At 43.9% G+C, this 20,964-nt stretch overlaps 1 protein-coding gene across 2 annotated transcripts in view; it reads right to left on the bottom strand.

Annotated features, from left to right (window-relative positions):
* Window positions 1-4,679: 4,679 nt before the first annotated feature.
* The window catches only part of PTPRB (protein tyrosine phosphatase receptor type B), a 66,814-nt gene continuing 50,529 nt past the window's right edge, over window positions 4,680-20,964 (bottom strand). For both annotated transcript variants that reach the window (XM_065668948.1, XM_065668957.1), the window contains 7 exons: window positions 19,830-19,906; window positions 18,898-19,032; window positions 17,696-17,818; window positions 17,319-17,482; window positions 14,047-14,182; window positions 10,464-10,584; window positions 4,680-9,424 (listed from right to left, as the gene is read on the bottom strand). In XM_065668948.1, the coding sequence (XP_065525020.1) occupies window positions 9,402-9,424; window positions 10,464-10,584; window positions 14,047-14,182; window positions 17,319-17,482; window positions 17,696-17,818; window positions 18,898-19,032; window positions 19,830-19,906 (779 nt within the window). In that variant the 3' untranslated portion in view covers window positions 4,680-9,401. The remainder of the gene's footprint in view (window positions 9,425-10,463; window positions 10,585-14,046; window positions 14,183-17,318; window positions 17,483-17,695; window positions 17,819-18,897; window positions 19,033-19,829; window positions 19,907-20,964) is intronic.

Genomic DNA, 20,964 nt, shown 5'->3' on the forward strand with positions numbered 1-20,964 from the left:
GTGATGAAGCACTGGTTTGCTGTGCTAGCTGGGCATGGTACTCAGGCATCCGAGGGAAGGGAAGCAGCTTTACCTCCCTCCCCCAGTTGCTTTATCCCTTACTGTTCCTCTGAACAATGCCCTCACAGTATGAACTAATTTTCTTTGAACTGCAGGCACTGCATAAGTCATACTCTTGCCTGTTATTCCTTCCCTAAACATCTGCCATTATTTATCCGTATGGTTTAAACTCTTTATGTTCAATTTATTGGTCTCTCTGAGAATTACCTCCAGCTTTGTGTGGAAATATACTCAGTGGTGGAAACAGCTGCCAGCTGTAGGGCTCCCCCAGCTCCTCTCATGATGGTTTTCATTACGAGGTGATCTCCAGCACCGTTTCAGAGGGTGGGATGTGATTGACCATGCCATTTTTCTGGAAAGAGGCCGCAGCCCCATCCAACATAAGCTAGCACAATCTCTTTTACCATCTATGCTTTGAGTGAAGATATCTTTAACGCTGATCCCGAGGCAGATGCCATTGCCAAACCACTTTCCTTGGCAAAAGAGCTCCCTTTGTCCTTTCCCACTGGGTATGCAGTGCCTGGGAAGCAGTGGTGGGGTCCCAGAAGGACCTTATCCAGCAGGTCTGGGGACACAGCATTCATGCTGCCAGCAGCTGTGGCACCTGGTCCTTGCTGCAGTGTCGAGTTCATGCTGTGGTCTGCGATGTAAGTGGGAGAGTAGCCTTAGAGCCTCACACACATAACTAATGATCTGCTCTTTTCTGTGTCATTCTCCCTTACTCTTCAGACTAGTGCTAGGCTAACCTGGTTGTTTCAAGGCTCCATCTTGCCCAAATCCCACATTTCTTACCATTGACATTTACCAAGAACCATGGTTAGGTCACAATAACTCACGTGGCAAATTAAACCAGCCAGAGTGTTCAGGGAAAAACTCAATTTTAATAATTAATTAAGAGTATCAAGTTGGAGGCCAGAGGGCCATTCATTTCTTCTGGTTAAAAGGCCATTGCACCACCAGCCTTTGAAGTTCAATTACTTCAAGGCCCACATATCACCCAAATCTGTCTGTGCCTCTGCTGTAATGTTTAAAATGCACCACTGTATTCTATAGCATCTTGCATGCCATCTGTTTTCCAAATCACTTTCCTCAGCTGCATAATTTAATTACTGAGATAAGAACTAGAGCAGGGAGGATATGCAGATGTAGGTAACTGAAATTTGTTTGTGAAGTCTCTGCACCCAGTTCTTCCTTTCAGAGTGCAGGTACTGGAAGACATAAAGCGGCATTTCAGGAGGAAACAGGACCTGGTCACACTAATAAGACCCTCAGCTTCCCCATCTCCCCAGAGAAGGCCCATGCAGGGAACGGACAACCCATGCCCTGCCAGCCTGCAGCTGCATAAAAGCCTCAGATGCTCTTTCCTGGAGCAGACCTGGGAGGTTAAAAATAGCCATTTGTTGTTGTTGATGACAAGGTAATCTTAACACAGATCACTTCCCAGTCTGTTGCGCTGAGTGACAACAAGCAGAGGGATGCGGGAACAAGTGCGCAGCGCTGGGGCTTGACAGGAAGAGGTGGAAAAGAGTCGCTTCGTCAGGGGCAGCAGCAGCTTGCACAGACAATTGAAGTACAGTTTTCCCTGCAAGGCTGAGTGAGGAATGAGGAGTAGGTCCTCATGCAAGGACCTCCCTGGAGAGATGCATGGTCACACTGTGTGGTCATTCACAGGCTTGACTTTTGTCTGGTCTTTGACAGTGTGTTGCATAAAGAAGGGATATTAAATGGAAGATGTCATCACAAAGTTGGTGGAGGCCTTTGGAGGCTTTATCCTTCTTCCTAGCTGCCTTCCCATCCCAGAGTGGATGTATGTGCATTTTTCCCACTGAAATGGATGTATCTTCCCTAGACAAAAGTGGTAGAAGTTCATTCACCATATTTTCTGTCTTTTCCTATTTTCTTCTAATGGACTCATTATACCAAGATGTTTATGTTTGATTCCACCAAAGAAAACAGAAATCCATGCTGAAGAACATTGCCAAGTCAATGATCTCAAGTCTTCCTATGTGCCCTGGTTCATCAACCACAACCCACTTGACACCAACTCTTCCTTTTGGATTTTATTTCCCCCTTCCTCCATTTTTGCCATTGAAATTTCTCGCATCTTAAAGGCATGATTTCAGCCACCCTGGGAGCTGCCAGAGGGGGCTGGGGGAGCTGCTTGTTCCCCAGAATGTTTATAGGAAATTTGTTGGGGCCTGACCACATCTAATTGGCATGATGTGTAAAGGAACAGGCTCCTCGGATGTTTTCAGTGCTCCCCAACCTTTCCAGCAAAGATCTGCAGGGAATTAATTAATTCCAGTTGTCTGCCAGTTAATTCTCTGGAAGTTGGATTCTCACAAATAATTTAGTTCCAGGTGTCTTTTAGATCCGGTGATAAGGGGATGCTGGCATTTATCATGTGTGATGTCTTGAGCATATCTCCCCTGAACTATTTGATACTCTGGACATTACACCTCTTCCTTGCCTTTGCAAGTATCCCTCTTTTTCTCCTAGTGGTTTCATTACTGCTAGTTTAGTCATTGACAGGCAGGAGAAATGCCCCCAATTAACTCATGGACCATTCTGTAGCTGTCCTTTATTTGCATAACATTTTCTTCCATAGCCAAGCTTGTGTGGAGCATTTTGACACCTTTACGTTGCTTTCTGCATCCAATTATTTTTACTCTGCGTTTTTGCAGTGCTGCTCAGCTCATACTGACTCTATTTGGGTAGCTTTACTACATGCCATCTGGTCTGTGTTTGATTTTCCAGGAAGTTTGGGCTTTCGTATCCATAGTGCCACTAGTCTCATTTATAATTTCAAGATTCTTTACTCTCTGTGGGACAGAAAACTGAAGGGCCTTCTTTCTGTGCTGGCTGATTTATAGCCTCAAACTTGGCCTGGACAAAAACTAGATGGATTTAACCCATGTATCCCATAGGAGTGGGAGAGATCTCATGATCTCATAGTAGAAATAGATTGTTTTAAAATCATCTAAGTTTGCAAAAGTGAAATTATTTTCATAGCTCTGTATCATTTGGCAATGCGAAAGAATGGATTTGAAATATATTCCCATCCCTACTGACATAAATGTGTGTGTTTGTGCCAAGGACAGAGAGAGCTCACAGAGCATGCATTTCCTTCCGATTCCTTCATGCTTGCAGGCTGCTGCAGGGATCCGGTGCTAGTGTGCTGTGGAGCCACCCAACATGGTTGCTTTCCTCTATGAAGGAGCCTCTGGCACCATTTTCCCCCAGCACTTTGCTACTCTGATGATCAGTGGAGACACTTCAGCTGCGAATCGTGGGGAAGAACCTGAACTAGTGTGAGAACTGAGCTTGGGGTATAGTCTAGCGACAGACCTCTGAGTGTGACTCCAAAGCACATCACTTAAATTCAGAGCTGTGTTCTGAAAATATGGAGAGGCTCCTCTGGAGCTGCAAGTGTCTGAAGACCCTGAGGAGGCCCCAGGACCACCTTCACTGAGCAAAGATGCTCAACTCATAGTCCATCCAAAAATGTGACTTGGATACAGGCATAGTAACTAGTTCATTTAAGCCCATGGATGCCTTCATAAGGCACTGCAGAAGTCTACTAAGATGACTGCTTTGTCATCTAACCACTTTCTGTGTCTTTGATAAGTGACATACCATTGGGGTATGGTTCTTCCAGTTGGAAGACTTGGGGATGAGCAGTCGTAAGGGCAGTGTGAGATGATTACACTGGATAGACAGGTATCTCTAATTTAATCTCATTTATAGAAATGTCTCTGTGTGATCACATTCATGATGTTCACACTTTCTGCACAGTCACTGAGCTTCTCCAGAAGGTACTTCAGACCTGAAGCACCAGAAATGATTGCCACGAAAGGTTTGAGGAGATGGAGGGAGCCAGGGTTAGGCAGTAGCTTGGTCAGTGCCTCTTGAGTGCAGCAGGTATGTGGCATGTGTAACTCAACACTGTCCAGGTGCCTGGCTCCCACATCAAAGAGGCAAACCAATAATTTCTAAGCTGATGAAAATGCTACAGGTCCACTACAAGTGGGGACAAGGACTTAATGAACATATGCTGCTCTCCACAAGAAGGAACGACCAGACCAAAGCCAGATTTATGCTCCCGATAACCCACCAAAGAGATTTCATATAGATGTTATATTTCAGCCTGATCACCAGCTTTGCACCTATGCAGGTGGGTGTACTTGGGCATCATGCAGCAAAAGACATCTAAGTTTTAAGGTCTGGCACAAAACAGCCCAGCTGAGACAGATGCATAGAAAAGCACCCGTGAGAATCATTGTGTGAAACAGGGCTGCTGGGATACACACAACCCTAATAGGGGCTCACTCAGCTCACCCCTTTATGTGTGTGCCCCAACTTCAAAAGAGAAGAGTGCCACTCCTTGAGCAATTAAAGATTTATTAAAGGATGAGGCCAGAGAACCGGGGAGGTGAATGGAACCACGGTATCTTTCTACATGGGCACTAATCTGGCCAGCGGCCAACAGCCTTTCCCCCAACAGGCTGAGGCTTCTGATGAATTTAATCAGAATCAAACTCATCTATGACCTTTTCTCTGAGCAGCAGGACAACAAAATCCATAATGCAAAAGCAGTCAAACAGAAGACGAGGACGTGATTTATTTTTAAATGGATGTTTTATTCATGAACTATTTATAAAAATGTGTAAAATACACTCAAATATATTTGATTTGTTGACTGTAGCTAAAAATATAAAAATATACTTAACAAATGCATAAATTAAATTGACAATAGTAGCACAATTCTGTGTTCACCCAGTGTTTGTTAGGAACACAAATATAAGTAATTATGTAGCATATGAGAATGGAATATGTGCTCAAGATGTTTTTCAGACGCTCTACTCCAGGCACTGGCAAAGAACTTACGGTTAGCCATATCTCAAAATTGTGGGGTTTTCCACTATTATCATACTGCCCTGCTGTAGAGCAATATATATTTAGCTACTTAACATTACTTACGGTATTTCAGTTTTCAAATAAACCAAGAAACAACCGAATAATCACACATACCAACCCACCAGCATCATTGAGACTGTTTGTGCCCAAATTCCACAGTATTTGCTAAATGCAGTTAGTCCCTAGTCTCCAGTATTTCCTGCCAGTCTTAAAAATGAAATTTCAGTCTGAACTAGCTGTTGATCTGTGAGGTCACCAATAACAGACCAGTTTGCTTTGGCCATAGTGGTGCTAACAACAGGGCAGGAGTTTGACTTTGTCAGCCTGAGAGGGAGAGTCGAGGGCCCTGGGTCCACAGCGAGCTGCCCAAGCAGTGGGGTGCACCCTCATCTATTCAAAGTTGCAGGCTCCTGGGACTACAGGTCCCAGAACTCACAGCTCCAGAGCCCAAACACTTGCGACAGGGCCATCAGGGAGTGGCGGTCGTTCTGTATTGCGTTTTATTCACCCAAACTGCATGTCTGAAGTGCTGAAAGACACTTGAATAAAGGTGAGCATCTGCCATGGTAGCAAAGCTGTGGCTCCAGTAGACTGTATCTCTGAATGTCAGACATGTTTCTCCCCTCCATGGCCCTGAGAGGAGATGCTAATACACAGTGAACAGGTGGCTATTAATCTCATCCCTCTAGCACATACATTAACTCCCAGGCTGAGGAGCACAGCTAAGTGCTCATGTACTCCTGTCTGTCTAGTATTTTAACTTTCTGTTTTCAAACTCAAAGCGTAAATAACCGTATATAATACATAATATAAACTTAAAGCTCACACATTTTCTTTTCTCTGTTCTACAACTGTAAGGAAATTCATAGTATATCATGGCATAAAATAATATTTCTGGCAATTTTAGGCACATATATAAGCTGTATAAATAACTATAGCAGCAGAGAAAAACGTATAAAGTTGCACTTTTATGACATCTTCACAGTATGCCTATTTCTCTCACCCACTTTTGTGTTCCATTGTTCCATTAGTAAAAAAAAATATCATTTATCAACTCCAACTATGAAAAATCTTTTTTTTTCTTTTTTTTTAGTAGTGGATCTTGTATTGCACAGATTAAAACAAACATTTATTACAATTTTTTCATTATTAAATAATTTTCAATACAAAAATTTGAATTAACCTAAAAACCCAACCCTGCAAGTGCTTCAGAAGTGGAGTGGTATTATTCAGGTAAGCATTCCAGTTGACTTCCATCAAAGTACTCAGGCAGCTTTGTGGACAATGCAGAGATTCACAGGATTGGGCTTCAAGTGTGCAAATCTTAGCTTATGGATCAGCAACAACACCAGCCTTGCCTTGTAACAGTATTACTGGGAAACATCAAGAAGGGAATTCTGAACATCAGTCATGGACATTCAAAAGAGAAACATCCTTTTCAGCAGAGGATGTCTTTTTCCTTAAGAGCAGTCTTTGTTCAGTACACAGGCTCCTTCAAGTCCATTCTTGTTACATTAACAATTTCCCATCAGTCCTGTTATTCAGCTTAGAGGCACGGTAAATATAATTAATTATACTGGTAAGTAGGTGTCATATCAACAAAATGCTACATAGATACTTTTTACTTATTCTCAGTGGATTTACACCGGTTTCATAAGAGCAGGACTGAGTGGAAAGCAGAACCAGAGCAAAAATGTGTGTGTACAGTCTCACACGTGACCTATCTAGGCAGCGATGTAAAGCTGTTCAAGAGCACTGTGCCAGGGTGTTTAAGGTCATCTGTCATGTTACTACGTGATGAGGAGGAAGAGGCTTATGAACTGTGTCCATTGTAAGCTGAGAGGAAAGATCAAAATAGCTACATGCTACTACATCATCATTTTGGGTGCACATTTGTGAACTCTGTAGATGTGCAGCAGGGAGCTGAGAAAAAACGTTAAAGAGCAGAACAATGTGTGTCTTTCTGAAAATGATGAACAGCATGCATACACAGGATATACGATCAGACTTTTGCCCTCACATCATGTATTATTGAGTGAGTTCCATTTTGCTCAGCATAAAATATGACACAGTGATATACAGTGTGAGATAATTTATAGGGTACATTTGGTATGTCTTCACAGCGTAATTGCACTGCTGATAACTAACATGGTCATCTTCACTCCTCAGCTACCACTGCAAGAAGGACTAAATGCAGCACATGTAACACAATGGCAATTTTCATTATGCCCTAAGCTCAGCTGTTATTAGCAGAGTCAATGATTGATCCAAAGCTGCCAAACTTGTTTGTCCTTGCTTGCTAACCTAGCGTCTACCTAGCATAGGGAACAGAACAAAAAAGGGGCCTGCAAAAAATCTGCATACTCCTTTGTGGTTTTGCTCAGATTTTCCTCTGTGAAAATGGCTTCCACTATAACACTAGTTCCCTTCTTCTTCAGTTCCAACTAAGGATAGCAAATACTGAGGTTTGTGCGAGGTGAAAGAGAATGTACAAGAGGAATGAGCAGTATTTTCATACAGCGACACCTGCAAGGTTAACCAGGCTTACGTGTTCTGAGCAGCTGTAAAAGCTGACACGAATGGTGCCTACTGAGGCACATGAGCATGTTTGGTCAAGAAAGGACGAGACTCCAGATGGAGCAGGAAGGACAAGTGACTATCAGGCTGTTTCCTTCTCTCTAGGAAAACCAGAGTGACCTGGATGTGCATAGTCCTGCTGGTTCTGCTGGAAAAATCTAAGAAAACTATGTCAGAGGTGCCTAACAGATGTCTTCAGCATTGCCAGGCAGGTGTTCATACTGCAAGGAGAGCATGGCTCCAATAAGTCATGGTGAAATCACATTAGTCTTGGACCACGGCCATAGCAGCTCCTCAGGCACTTAGGTGTATTGGCTGGTTCTCAGGAGGCCTTCAGAAATATTTGTCTCCAAAATAAAAGTTGAATTTAGGCACTTCAGCAGCAGGCTAACATTTCTCTTGGTGAAGTATGGCTAGATACATGAAAGAAGACCTATAAAGCCCTTCCTTCTTTTCGTGATGGAGAAGAACTGTGTACTGCCTCTTCTCTATTGGTTTAACAGCAGTTTGTAAAGACAAAGAATTACTGAAGAGAGTACTCAGTCCCCTGAACAAGAAGCCTCTTTGCAGAGGAGAGAGGATGTGCCTAATCTGCTTGGCTGGGCAGGATACCTGGTGAGTGGTCTTTGTGCTTCTTGCTCATCACTAAATGCTTTGAGTCATCCCATGACTTTCACAGCCCTGCCAGCCTACACCCCTTTTTTTACCCACGAGCCTTTTTCTACTCCAGTTGCCCTTGCAGCGGTGACATCAGGCAACACTGAAATGGAGGAATCCTTCTATGAGGACATGCTTGGGCCATGCTTTCCCTTTGTGAAAGCAAGTAGCATTCGAAGCAGACCAACACTTGGGCCAAGGGAGCTATTCTGCAAGCAGCTTGAGATCAAAGCCAGTTGTGTAACCTGTGGGATGTATACCTTTATCTGTCTTCAGTGTATTCATGATCTCTCCACTTTTTAGCTGTCATGGTACAGCATTGCTTTTAATGAGCTATGGAAGTTGCCAGACCGCACATCATTACAGGTCTGTTAACATGAATGTCTGAGGCGTTTCCTTGAGGTGTGATCTTTTTTATTCATGTGAAAATGCACAGACACAGGCTGTGCTCTGATTCTGCTCTCTTAAACCAGTGCAAAGAAATCAGAATGTGACCCGTCTCCCCTCAGAGCATTTGAGGGAGGAAAGGTCTGCTAGACTTCACGGCAGTGCATGTTGTTTGATATTTTTCTACTATGTCACATTAGACTGAAACAGTTGCTTCCAGTGAGGTGGACCCTGTTTTGCTCGGCTGTTGATGAGTTCTGTTAAAAGTATGCCATTATGTTATGGGTTATACCCATTTTTGTCAGATCAAAAGCAGTAAGTTTAGAGTAGCATTGTAATTCCTATACAGGACTACTGTTCCCTTGCTTTATAGTAGCTTATTTCATCTCACAAACACTGAACTAGATAAAAAAAATGAGGTCCTCCTTATAGGATTTTTGCTTTGTGTTTCATGCCAATACTGCCCTAAATGCAGCAGTCCTGTTAGCCATACAATCTAAAATAGTTTCTGTAGAACAGTTCATAAAAACTGTGATAAGAAAAAAAATAGTATTATCTGAAGCTTAATATTAACAATATAGAAAAAATACATATTTACATAATGCCAAAATACAATTATATACATTAATATCTATTACACTTAAATTATATATCTTTCAAAAAATTACCAGACCAATAAATTATACACAGTCTCAACAGAAAGGTCTGGCACCTTTCTGGTGCATAAAATACATACATTAAAAAACCCAAACAAAACCCCTAGTTAACACATGTGGTCGCAAAAGAAGATGTCTGTAACATTCTTAGTGCCTTGAATAAACAGCATCTGAAAGCAAGGAAAAATGAGATTAGGAAAAATAAGACAACCTAGCTGGCTTCACGTTCATCTCTGCCAGCTCATTACAACACTGGCTGGTGACTGATGTGACAGCTCAAGAGCAGATCCCACCTCTGCTTTTGCTAGCACTCCCAACTTGTGGAATCCTGGTTATTTCAGTTGTTGGCCTCCTCCTCCAAGCCTGCTCTACCTGTTGATGATAACTCTGATTTCTACAGGCTAAATCAAGAAAATTATTTTGGTCTCTCATCATTTAATCTCAATTCTCAATCTCCAAATCTGAGAAGCTACTGAGATCCTCGTCTCTGACTGAAAACTTCTACAGCCCTTAAGAATCAGCGCTACCATGACACACAGGCCACCTCTGCTTACAGCTTCTCCAAACTGGTCCTCTGGCCATGAGAACAGGAGGTGAAGAGCACTGCTAGTGCCAGGTTTGCTACCGCTGCAATTCTTATTGCCAAGAGACTGGACACAGGCTAGGAAAAAAGGTCTACAAGGATGGCAAGTTGGGGAAGAAACAAAGAGCATTGCCTTGGACACCTACATTATCCAGTCAGGGCAGATGTGAGGTCTCCTAATGCTGCCTAGATAGTCACCAGCAAATGAGGGTGATTCAGGACGGAAAGCAAACTCCATGAATGAGAGAAAGGCCCAGTGGCCCTTCTCAGCCAGCGGCCTCAGTATCCTTAAAAGTGGATGGTGTAAACACTGGGGAAGTAAAGGAGGAAGCCAGAATCATGATAGGTAAGGGATTCAGTCCCCTTCAAAAGCATAGGAATCATGAAGTGTGAGACAGGGAAAGCATGAAGGTAAGGAAGGAGCAAGAAGAGATGTTATAATGACTATTAATGGAGGAAATAAAGATGCAATTGCAAGAGTGACAAAAGCAGAGGAGTGAAGAAATGAAGGCCCAGAAAGAGAACAAATATCGATGGCAACCGACAGCACAATTTTCCCCCTCAATTACAGCACTAATGAGCTACTACCATCAAAACGTTTTACAATTTGACAAACCAGCACTTACCTCTGTGATATTCTGGATTCACATTTTCATATATTGGAAACAAGGGATTTTCCTGCTCACTGCGAAGTTTTCTGGCTCTTAACACATCTCTCACACACTGATGTAGATACACATATTGACACTGCAAAGGAAGTTTTTTTCTAAGTCACTCTGGGAAGTTTTGTAACTGAATTTTCTGTATCGTGAAAAATCATTACAGGCTAGCTCTCTGAGAGATAGCCTCAGCCCTAAGGCTGAGAGAGCTGGGGTTGTTCAGCCTGAAGAGAAGACTCTGGGGAGACCTTATTGTGGCCTTTCAGTTTTTAAAAGGGGCTTAGAAGAAAGACTGGGAGAGACTTCTTAGCAGGTCATTTTATGATAGGACAAGGGGGGATGGTTTTAAACTAGAAGAGGGAAGATTCAGGCTGGAGGTGAAGAAGAAATTCTTCACAATGAGGGTGGTAAAACACTGGCACAGGTTATCCAGAGAGGTGGTAGATGCGCCACCCCTGAAGACATTCAAGGCCAGGGTGGATGTGGTTCTGGGCAACCTGATCTAGTTGAAGATGTCCCTGCTCATTGCAGGGCAATGTTAAAAACAAAAATACACTTCTAGAATTAATCTGCTTTTCATGCTAGGAATACAGTAAATTTTATTGGATCACCTGTTTTTAGAAATGCTACCAGTAAAACATAAATGAACATATTTTGATGGATCATGTCATGAGTGAAAACTCTATGAACTGTAAGGCACAATCTGACCTGATGCTGTGTTGGATAGCTACTATTTCTGAACGATTTAGTATAAAGTACATGTGACAGAATCAATATGTACAGGGTAGCACATCAAGAGAGAATTTTCCGATTGTTTTGCTCTGAAAGGAAGTATTTTTCACAGAATTTTATCATAATATATAAATATTTCATAGAACTTTGATGAACCCAAATTTTCTACCAAAAACTGTTTTTTTTCCAACATGAGATTGCTTCTGACTATGCAGTAAATGACAGACTGTCTTTTCTGAAGAGTGCTTTTCATAGAAGGAAGCTAAGATGACATTCACAACCAAAGCAGGGAGGGTCAAAAATTGGCTATTTATCAAACTGCCTTGGTAGAATAGATTGTTAAATCTCTATGCTTTTCAGGGGTTTACAACATGGGTCATAATTTTTTTATTAGTGTAGCATGGTACCCCCAAATTAGGCTGAGCATCTTTATATGTCCAAGTGTACCTTTTTAATATTACTTTAGCTCAAAGACAATTTCTCCAATGACCATATGCTTTTTTCCTCACCCAGTATCTTCTTTACTTATTTTTCACAAGAATTTCAGCTATTGCTCTGTGCATTTTTCTCAGTGCTCTGGCTCTGGGACAGGGAGCATACCTGCTGTTATGCACATACAGCTGCTGTCTCTGTGGAGCAGAATCCTGCACCCCACCTGCCAATCTGGTGGAAAGTTGGCCAAGGCATGGAGACTCCCTTTGGCAGAGACCATGTGGGACTGAAACGGTGGACAGCTTCTCTGCTTGTGTTACAGCTGGGCCCACTGCCTTCTAAGCTAACGGACACAGTTTTCTGTTACTCTCCTGCATGTCTTCAGCTGCTGTCTCTTCTTTTAAACAGCTTTCAGCCAAGTCTCAAGTAGGGGCAGTGTTTTGTTGCTGCTCTTTTACTGTGACTGCATAATGTCAAGCAGGCTGGTGTTATGATTTTTGGCGGTATCAGTCTCATTGCAAACAGCCCTATCTGCTGGCCTATGCTCCCCACTGGTATTTGGCTTCCACCACATCAACAGATGGGGACCTAGCTTTTATCTCAAACCCCAAACAGACTGTGGAAGCCAAGACATGAATGATAACAGGAACTAGGGTCTTCTCACACATTAAATGGAATTTGTGAAGCAAATCTTTTCTTCCTCCTCTCCCCACCTCCTTTACTTTTTGTTAAAAGATGTGTACGAATTACTCCATAATTCACTGCTCATTGCAAACACTTAATAATGCTCCAGGATAAATTTACTTCATTTTCTTGCAGGAGGATGAGAGATTGTATTGCTTGCCCTCTAAGCTACCCCAGTGAAAGTCAGTTCCAATCAGAAGCCATATACAGATGCAACTGACAGTTCAGATTACTAAGACTTGCTGAGAACGCAGCAGCTCAGTGGCTGTGCACTGACACAGCTACATGGTCAGTGTACAAGCATGTAACAGCTCAAGTGGGGTGAGTAAGTGTGAGCTGCAAGAGCTGCCAACTTATTTCTGGGATGCTGATTGTGAATTCTTCCGGGGAGGGACTTTTTACAACAGGGATCTGGGTAAGACTTGAGCCATTGCAGTCTGGGGCAGAAGTGCATGTAATGGGAAAGTGGGGTGCTCCTCACTATTGCTGTAGGTATTTTGTTTGGATATGGCAACCATTTGACTCAGATGTCCCGTCAAGCTCATGCCAAAGGTGGGATTTATATCACAGAACTTTAGTTGTCTATAAGGCTGGTGTGAAACTTAGTCTTTGGAGGCACTTGCCTCCTCTTTTCAGCTCAGGAAAAATAGTCACCCCCCTGAGATGCTTGTCTGCCTTTGCTGACTACTGCTAATGGGAAAATAGTAGGTGAGATGGATCTGTCTCTGAGCATGCCCACACCAGGCTGAGAATCTGTCTCTCCTCCAGCAAAAGGTCTTCTGTGATTAAGACTGTTCCAGGAAATCTCTCTGCATTCCCGGCTGAGGCTCTCTTTATACCCATGTGTGACTTTTACATCTATCAGTAAGTGCTGTCACTGGTATTTTCATTTCCATATTACAACAGACAGCTCCATTAGTATCAGGCTACAAGCAGACCCATCAAACTTGTTCTGATTCCTCTATTAACAGTTCACAGGGAAAATGTAAAGACTGCTTCTACAACTCGCCTTTATTAAATCAGCTCTTAAGTGTTTGGCTGCTATTAGTGCAACATGATTTTCTTGCAGTTTTAAAAGCACAGAAAGAAATCCCAAACTTGTACTTTCTCTACCCTTTGAGAATAAATGTACTGGCTTTTGCAAGTATGTTAGGAGAATGCTGATCAACTTTCCAATACCATTAATGAAAATGAGAGAGCAGCTCAATAAAATATTAACTGCAAAGCCACAAGGTCACAGTGCTTAAGAGTTTAAAAATTATGTACATCTAATTTTCTCTGCCCTCTATTCCTTTTCTGTATTATGTTGAACTATCTGTCTTGTTTAAGCTTGTCTTTCAAACTTGTTCCTGAAGGACCTGTGCCTGCTCAAAGCCCATTTGCTGGACACTGGACTAACAGAACAATGTGCTGTTGAGCGCCTGCTGCATAGCACTGCTGGGGCGACTGTGGGCCAGTGCCAACAGCAGAAATCTATAGGAAGCACAGTTACCGCTTGTTATGGTTTGGACTTGCTGTATGGAGCTGCTGTATTGAAGCCAAGAGAAACAATCCTGAACTAAGAATTCTCACAGAGAAAAAATACAACTAACTAGTATTTCACAGTGGAGTAACTGTGAAGTGTTTTGAGAGCCTCTAAGATGAGAGTGATTACTGTATGCTGCAGCTGGTGTTGCTGTATTGTAGGCTATCCAAAACTTACCTCTGTCTGAACCATGTGAACCCGGTGGAGCCTTAGATCATGTACTGCTGCATAAATGTCAACAGTGTCCTTAGAATCCAGTTGCTGCAGAATTCGGTCCAGTGCAATGAATGTGCCAGTCCTGCCAACACCAGCACTGGAAAAGAGGATAACACAAAAGATTTAACACCCAGAGGGTGGTGGAAATAGCTACTCTTCCAACCGGTGACCTGTCACAAGTGGGGTTCCCCAGGAATGGATACTGGGCCCGAGACTGTTTAATAACTTCATAAATGATTTGGAAAATAGGATCAAGTGTACCCTGACGAAGTTTGCTGAGTAGGCAAGTGTACAGTTTGGGAGAGCCACTCTGCAGGAAGACCTGGATAGGCTGGAAGGGTAGTCAAACAAGAACCTTATGAAGTTCAACAAGGACTTGGCACCTGGGAAAATGCAATCCAAGAGTGCAGCATAGGCTGGAATCTACCTGGCTGGGAGCAGCTCTGTGGAAAGGGATCTGGGGGACCCTGGCGGACTAGCTCAATATGAGCGAACAGTATGCTGCTGCAGCAAAGAAAGCCAGCAGGATTCTGGGTTACATCAACAAGGGCATGACCAGCACTGTCCCACTCTACTCAGCACTTGTCAGACTACACCTGGAATACTAGGGTCAGTTGTGGTCCCTGCTATACAGAAAAGATGTGGGCAGGCTGGAGAGGGTGCAGAGATGGGCCACAAACATGATCAAAGAACAGGGAAGCCTGCTGTATGAGGAAAGGCTGAGAAAACTCAGTTTGTCCAGCCTTGAGAAGAGAAGGCTCAGGGGAGACCTTATCACCATCTTCCAGTATTTAAAGGGTGGCTACAAAGAAGGTGGAGACTCCTTTTCTACAAGGAGTCACATGAAAAATATGAGGGGTGATGGGCACAAACTATTCCCTGGAAGATTCCAGTTGGACACAAGAGGAAACTTTTTCACAGTGAGAACAATCTCTTCAGGGAAGTGATGAATTCCCCAGTGTTGGACAGAGTGCTGGGCCATCTCATCAGGACTGTGCTTTTGCCAAAAAAGGTTGGACCAGATGATATTGAGGTCCCTTCCAACCTTCTATCCTATGATTCTATGACTCAAGAGATACTTTAGTAAAGTTCAGATCTTCAGGGTGAGAAGTTAGAATCATAGAATCATAGAATAGTTAGGGTTGGAAAGGACCTCAAGATCATCAAATTCCAACCCCCCTGCCATGGACAGGGACACCTCACACTAAACCATCTCACCCAAGGCTTCATCCAACCTGGCCTTGAACACTGCCAGGGATGGAGCACTCACAACCTCCCTGGGCAACCCATTCCAGTGCCTCACCACCCTAACAGGAAAGAATTTCCTCCTTATATCCAATCTAAACTTCCCCTGTTTAAGTTTTAACCCGTTACCCCTTGTCCTGTCCCTACAGTCCCTGACAAAGAGTCCCTCCCCAACATCCCTAGAGGCCCCCTTCAGATACTGGAAGGCTGCTGTTAGGTCTCCACGCAGCCTTCTCTTCTCCAGGCTGAACAGCCCCAACTTCCTCAGCCTATCTTCATACGGGAGGTGCTCCAGTCCCCTGATCATCCTCGTGGCCCTCCTCTGGACTTGTTCCAGCAGTTCCATGTCCTTTTTATGTTGAGGACACCAGAACTGCACACAATACTCCAGGTGAGGTCTCACAAGAGCAGAGTAGAGGGGCAGGATCACCTCCTTCGACCTGCTGGTCACGCTCCTTTTGATGCAGCCCAGGATACGGTTGGCTTTCTGGGCTGCGAGCGCACACTGAAGCTGGCTCATGTTCATTTTCTCATCGACCAGCACCCCCAAGTCCTTCTCCGCAGGGCTGCTCTGAATCTCTTCTTTGCCCAGTCTGTAGCTGTGCCTGGGATTGCTCTGACCCAGGTGTAGGACCTTGCACTTGTCATGGTTGAACTTCATAAGGTTGGCATCAGCCCACCTCACAAGCGTGTCAAGGTCCCTCTGGATGGCATCCCTTCCCTCCAGCGTATCAACCGGACCACACAGCTTGGTGTCATCGGCAAACTTGCTGAGGGCGCACTCAATCCCACTGTCCATGTCAGCGACGAAGATGTTAAACAAGACCGGTCCCAACACCGATCCCTGAGGGACACCACTCGTTTCATTGTTCAAATGGCATCTCTGGGACTTCAAACACTTAACAGTGGAATTTGTTTAGGAAGGAGGAAAGGATAGCAATGCTAGAGGTATCTCTGCTACTACCCATACTGTTTTCTGCTTTGTATTAACTCAGTCATCAAGATACACTGAGACACTACACTGGCCTCTAACTTTTAAACCCCTTTTCTGCAGGGGTAAGCCAGTAGGCTTGATTCTAAAAGATCAGGTGGCTTGGCCTTGTGGAAGTAAGACAAAGTATCCCAGAACCCCCAGTAGCTGAATTGCTGGGAGGTGGGATTTGGAGACAGGAGGCCAGGAAAAGGAAAGTTACACAGAGGACAGTATACAGCAGACATCCGACATGTTGCAGCACATGATGTAGAGCCAGACACAGGTGGGGTCATGTAAGATACAGGCCTCAGCCCACATAATGAGCTCAGATACTGCTCAGCTAGTACAAGTGAGCATATGGCTTTACCAGATGACATACACAACACCACACTGCTCTCTCTCACTCTGTAAACCTATATTCTGCTGCAGCTGGCCAGTGGATGATGCATCCAGCAGTACGTTTTTTGCCTTTTTTCTGTATGTGCTTAGGGGTGGATCACAGAGCAAAGGAAAAAATGCAGCCCTATGGCTGCCAGAAATGGCACAACAACAGAAGAGCATAAGACAGTCAGGAGAGGGAGTCTCAGGATGGTGGAAAGGATGAACCTGCCAGCTAGTCTCAATATACATATAGTTAGATTCACCCAGGGTGTATCTTACCTTTTCAGAACACCCCTTTGTGAGTTGGATGTTTGGCTGCAACAGCAGCACACAGGCAATATAAGAGAGTAAAAGCTTAGGAGCAGTAGCAGCTGCTGACACCTTTAGTGCTTTCCAGTGGTCTCACAGAGACACAGTGGTTTCTGAGAAAAATTTTGAGGGCATCTCCAGGGCGAGGTTGTGAGCGAGCGTATGCGCCTTGGGAATGCTGCTCTGATGTACCTGGAGACTTAAGCCTATCAGCTCTCTCTCAGGTTCTGTGGCTACCCATGGCCTAACAAGGATGAATATTTGGGATCTTCCCAAGGGTATGCACAAAGGCTCTGTGCTGCTGACCTTTTGGTGCTGCACATACCTGCAGTGCACAATAGTTGGTCCTGTGTCTGGGGTCCTGTTAATATAATCCCTTACAGTTCTGACAAACTGGATCAGGGACTGGGTGGTCTCTGGCACACCGTGGTCTGGCCAAACAGTGTAGTGGAAGTGACGAATGAGCCTTGTTGAGTCAAGCTGCTCTTCCTGTTGGGATACAAAAGTGTGGGTCATCAGAACAGAGAGAAGGAGGAGGCACACACAACATGCATCTTCAGAGCAAATGCTACAGCTGCCACCAGAGATGACCTGTGAATGATGCAACTATACTACAGCAGAAGAAACCTTCCTAATTTAGCCTGCAGGTGCTCTTAAGCCAATAAATGGAAAAAAAACCCCAAACCAAGAATGCAAACATACACTGCAGATTTTAAACTCTCGTATTGTCCATTCTGGGAGCACCGATTCAGATAGCATCTCAACAATCAGGTCTCCATAGTACAAGGAATCCTGGTCAAGGGGCCAATAGTGGTCACACTTCACCTGCAGGGACACAGACCAAGACAAACTTAGTATTAGTAACAGCTGCAAACAATGCCTCCATCCAGCACTGGCAGAAGCAGATGTCAGACCTAGTTTGCTTGAGGATGAAGGATGAAAGGCAGTGGCTGAATTCAGAGAGAGATGCCGTGCCCTATCATGTCAGCCCAACAAACAGGGCCTGGGTTAGGAGAGGGCTAGGGTGGAACTAGGAATTTGAAGCTCTCATCACAGATGTGTGATGGGCTGAAACAGAAGCATTTCACTGATGCCCTCTCCTGGATGCCACATTTTCTGCACCAACTTCTCAGAACTCTGCCTGGATGAGAGCCAGGCCTCCAGTGCTTGCTTCCCCACTGCTTGCTGAAACATGACAGCAAGGTCCCACTCAAAGACAGAGAGGTGCAGAAGGAGAGAGGTGCCTGTCTGCCTGCATCTGCTTTCACCATCTCCTCAAGAAAAAATGGTAAACTGAAAGCAAGTGTCCCCATATGTGCCACCAGATGATCACTACTTCAAGTTTGTTTAATCTTTTCACAGATCTAGTCCCTGTCTTACAAAGGGTGCAGGATGTGGTCATACCTGGGCAGGTGGATAGCTGAGACAGCTAAATAGCCTACCTACACCTTCACTCAGTAAGACGGCTAAGTATGTGAGTGGTCTTTTCGCTACAATAGGGCTTATATAACAGAGACAATTCCATGTATTTAATGATCAACATTTGCTCTCTAGAGATTATATTTAGAGTAGTAGTTGATGTGATAAACAGGTTGAGTTTTTTTGCTGGTGATTGTCATTCTGCATGGTTTCTATTAGTACTAGTGAGCAAAGTCCTGGATTAAAGACCAGAAGCATTGAGGTCTGTTCCTAACTCTAGCTTTGACATGCTACATGATCTTGGGATGGTCACCACACCCTCACTTCACAGCTTTAATCTGTCTCTAGTCTTTAGATTTTACCTCTCATCTCTTACTGTCTATCTCCTTGACTGGGGCCTTTGGCATTAATGTGATGCAAATAATAAGCATAAGCTTCTAACGTGTCAAAACAGTCATTGATAACAAACAAAAGTGACTGCTCACCCGGCCCTTCTCAACACACTGGGTTACCATGACAATATTGTGAACATTTTGCTCCCATGCCATCTTCCAGAACTCATCTTTGGTGCCAGGCAAAGGGCCCTGAGTCGCTATGTATTCCCTGCGGAAACTGTTGCCCTGCAAGTGAGAAGAACACCATTAGTTTCCATAAAGGCAGAAAAAAAGGTCTTCTAAAAAATGAACGTCATGAGTTTATGGCCAGGGCTCTGCAGCAACAATGCTCTTTAGTTTTGAGGTCTAAACTGTTGCCTTGGACCCAGAAGAAGGCGGCTGGTCGGAGTAAAGAGAAGGAAGAGACTGCAGCAGTGTGTCATCCTTATTTCTGTTCCTTTTGTGGCAGTCAAAACTCATTGTTCTATTGTGTCCAGCGCAGTCTTAAGTAATTTTGGAACTACTAGGGTTTTTTATTTACTGTTTTTAATAAATTAGCTGAGTTCTGCCTTGAAATCTGTATTGCTAAAGCCATTGCTATTATCAATCACAACTCTTTGGCAAAGGGCACTGTTTTAATTTCAGCCAGTTTTGCCATTCAGCAAGGTGCCAACACTGTCAGGATGAGCTACAGCTCCACAATAAGGATGCCACCTGCAGTGATAGACACAGTTGTTGTGGACACTCTATAAAATTAGTGACCTTTAAAATGTGTCCTTGGCCAATTAGACCTGCTATCTTACACAACTATAGCAATCCAAAAAAGTGTCTTTAAGTGCTGTGTACATCACTCACAGTTAACTTACTGGCAGTCAGACATAGCTATTCAGCACACTCACAAAATGAGTTCTCAGACTTTTAGCTCAAATGAATAAATGAAGGGGGAAGGGAGTCATAAGCATCCAGCTTTATATTCAGTTTTAGATGAAGGACAAATTACCACTGGAGGGAGGACTGTAAAATACCATCCTTGCGTCACTTACTGGTATGTAGCTTGCATTAATGTAGTCTGAGCAAGGGTCATCATCCACATTGGAAAGCTTCACTCTTGATGTATCATCTAGGAAGAAATTGATTAGAAGAGGCTTATGGCTAGGTCTTGATATTCAGTCCCTCTCCCATTTGCAGAAATGCATTTTCGAAAGGACTGTCAGCATTATTATACGGATTTTATTGGGGGGGCTAATTTAGAGGGGAAACTGTTTATATTTGCCCTGCCTCTTTCACCCACGAGTGCCGTGGAGACTTTCAAAGTCTAAGAGATGGATGGGTGAGAAGGAAGTAGTGAGTATTCCAAAATTTCTCTGGTTATTTGCATAGGATTTATTATGGCAACAAAAGAGCCATAACAGCGCACTTTGATCCTCCAGCAGTACTGGAGAGCCGTGCCCACCACTGCCCTTTGAAAGAGTGCTAGTGCTTCACTGGTCCACACAGGTCCCGAGCTAACATGTGCGAGCAGGCCAACCATCCTCCCTCAGCAGAGGACCTTGTGCAGAGGGTTAGAGTGCCTAAGCCGCCCAGTCACTGATTCATGAGATAATGCCATGTTGGATCTGAGTCAGGTCTTGTTTCTTGTACACTGCAGGCATGCTTCTCAGCCCAGCACAGCAGGCAGAACACAGGAGAGAATGTTAGGCTGTGCTCCAAGCACATACCACATCCAGCAGCAGGGCAGCATGCTGAGTTGGCAGTTTCCTCCAAAACTGACAGATAGGATATTAAAAGGGGAAACTCTCAATGCCAGGTCTTGCCTCAGGAGAACAGGGCTAATGTCACATGTGTGTCTTACCATGCAGAATCACACTAGCTCTACATTGTATAGTAGGTTTGCTGTATCCTCTGAAGAAGAAAGATGTGGCAAGGCTGTCAAAAAGCACTGAATGGATGATACCCCATATGTAAACAATGCTACTGTTATTTCTATTATCCTTGTTATCAGCAGTGACTTAATGTCCCTAACAGCTGGAGCTTTTTCTCTGCAGACTGAATGATAGTCATTACACCTCTAGTGTGAAATGAAATTACTGGTCTGCGGGAAGCCATTCAGGGCTGTGCATCATCTGCCTCCTAGCACCAGAACCTGAGCTGGCAGAGGTATTTTATCTCTGTCAGGAA

Source organism: Lathamus discolor, chromosome 1 (assembly GCF_037157495.1).
Source record: "Lathamus discolor isolate bLatDis1 chromosome 1, bLatDis1.hap1, whole genome shotgun sequence".
Classification (NCBI taxonomy): domain Eukaryota; kingdom Metazoa; phylum Chordata; class Aves; order Psittaciformes; family Psittacidae; genus Lathamus; species Lathamus discolor.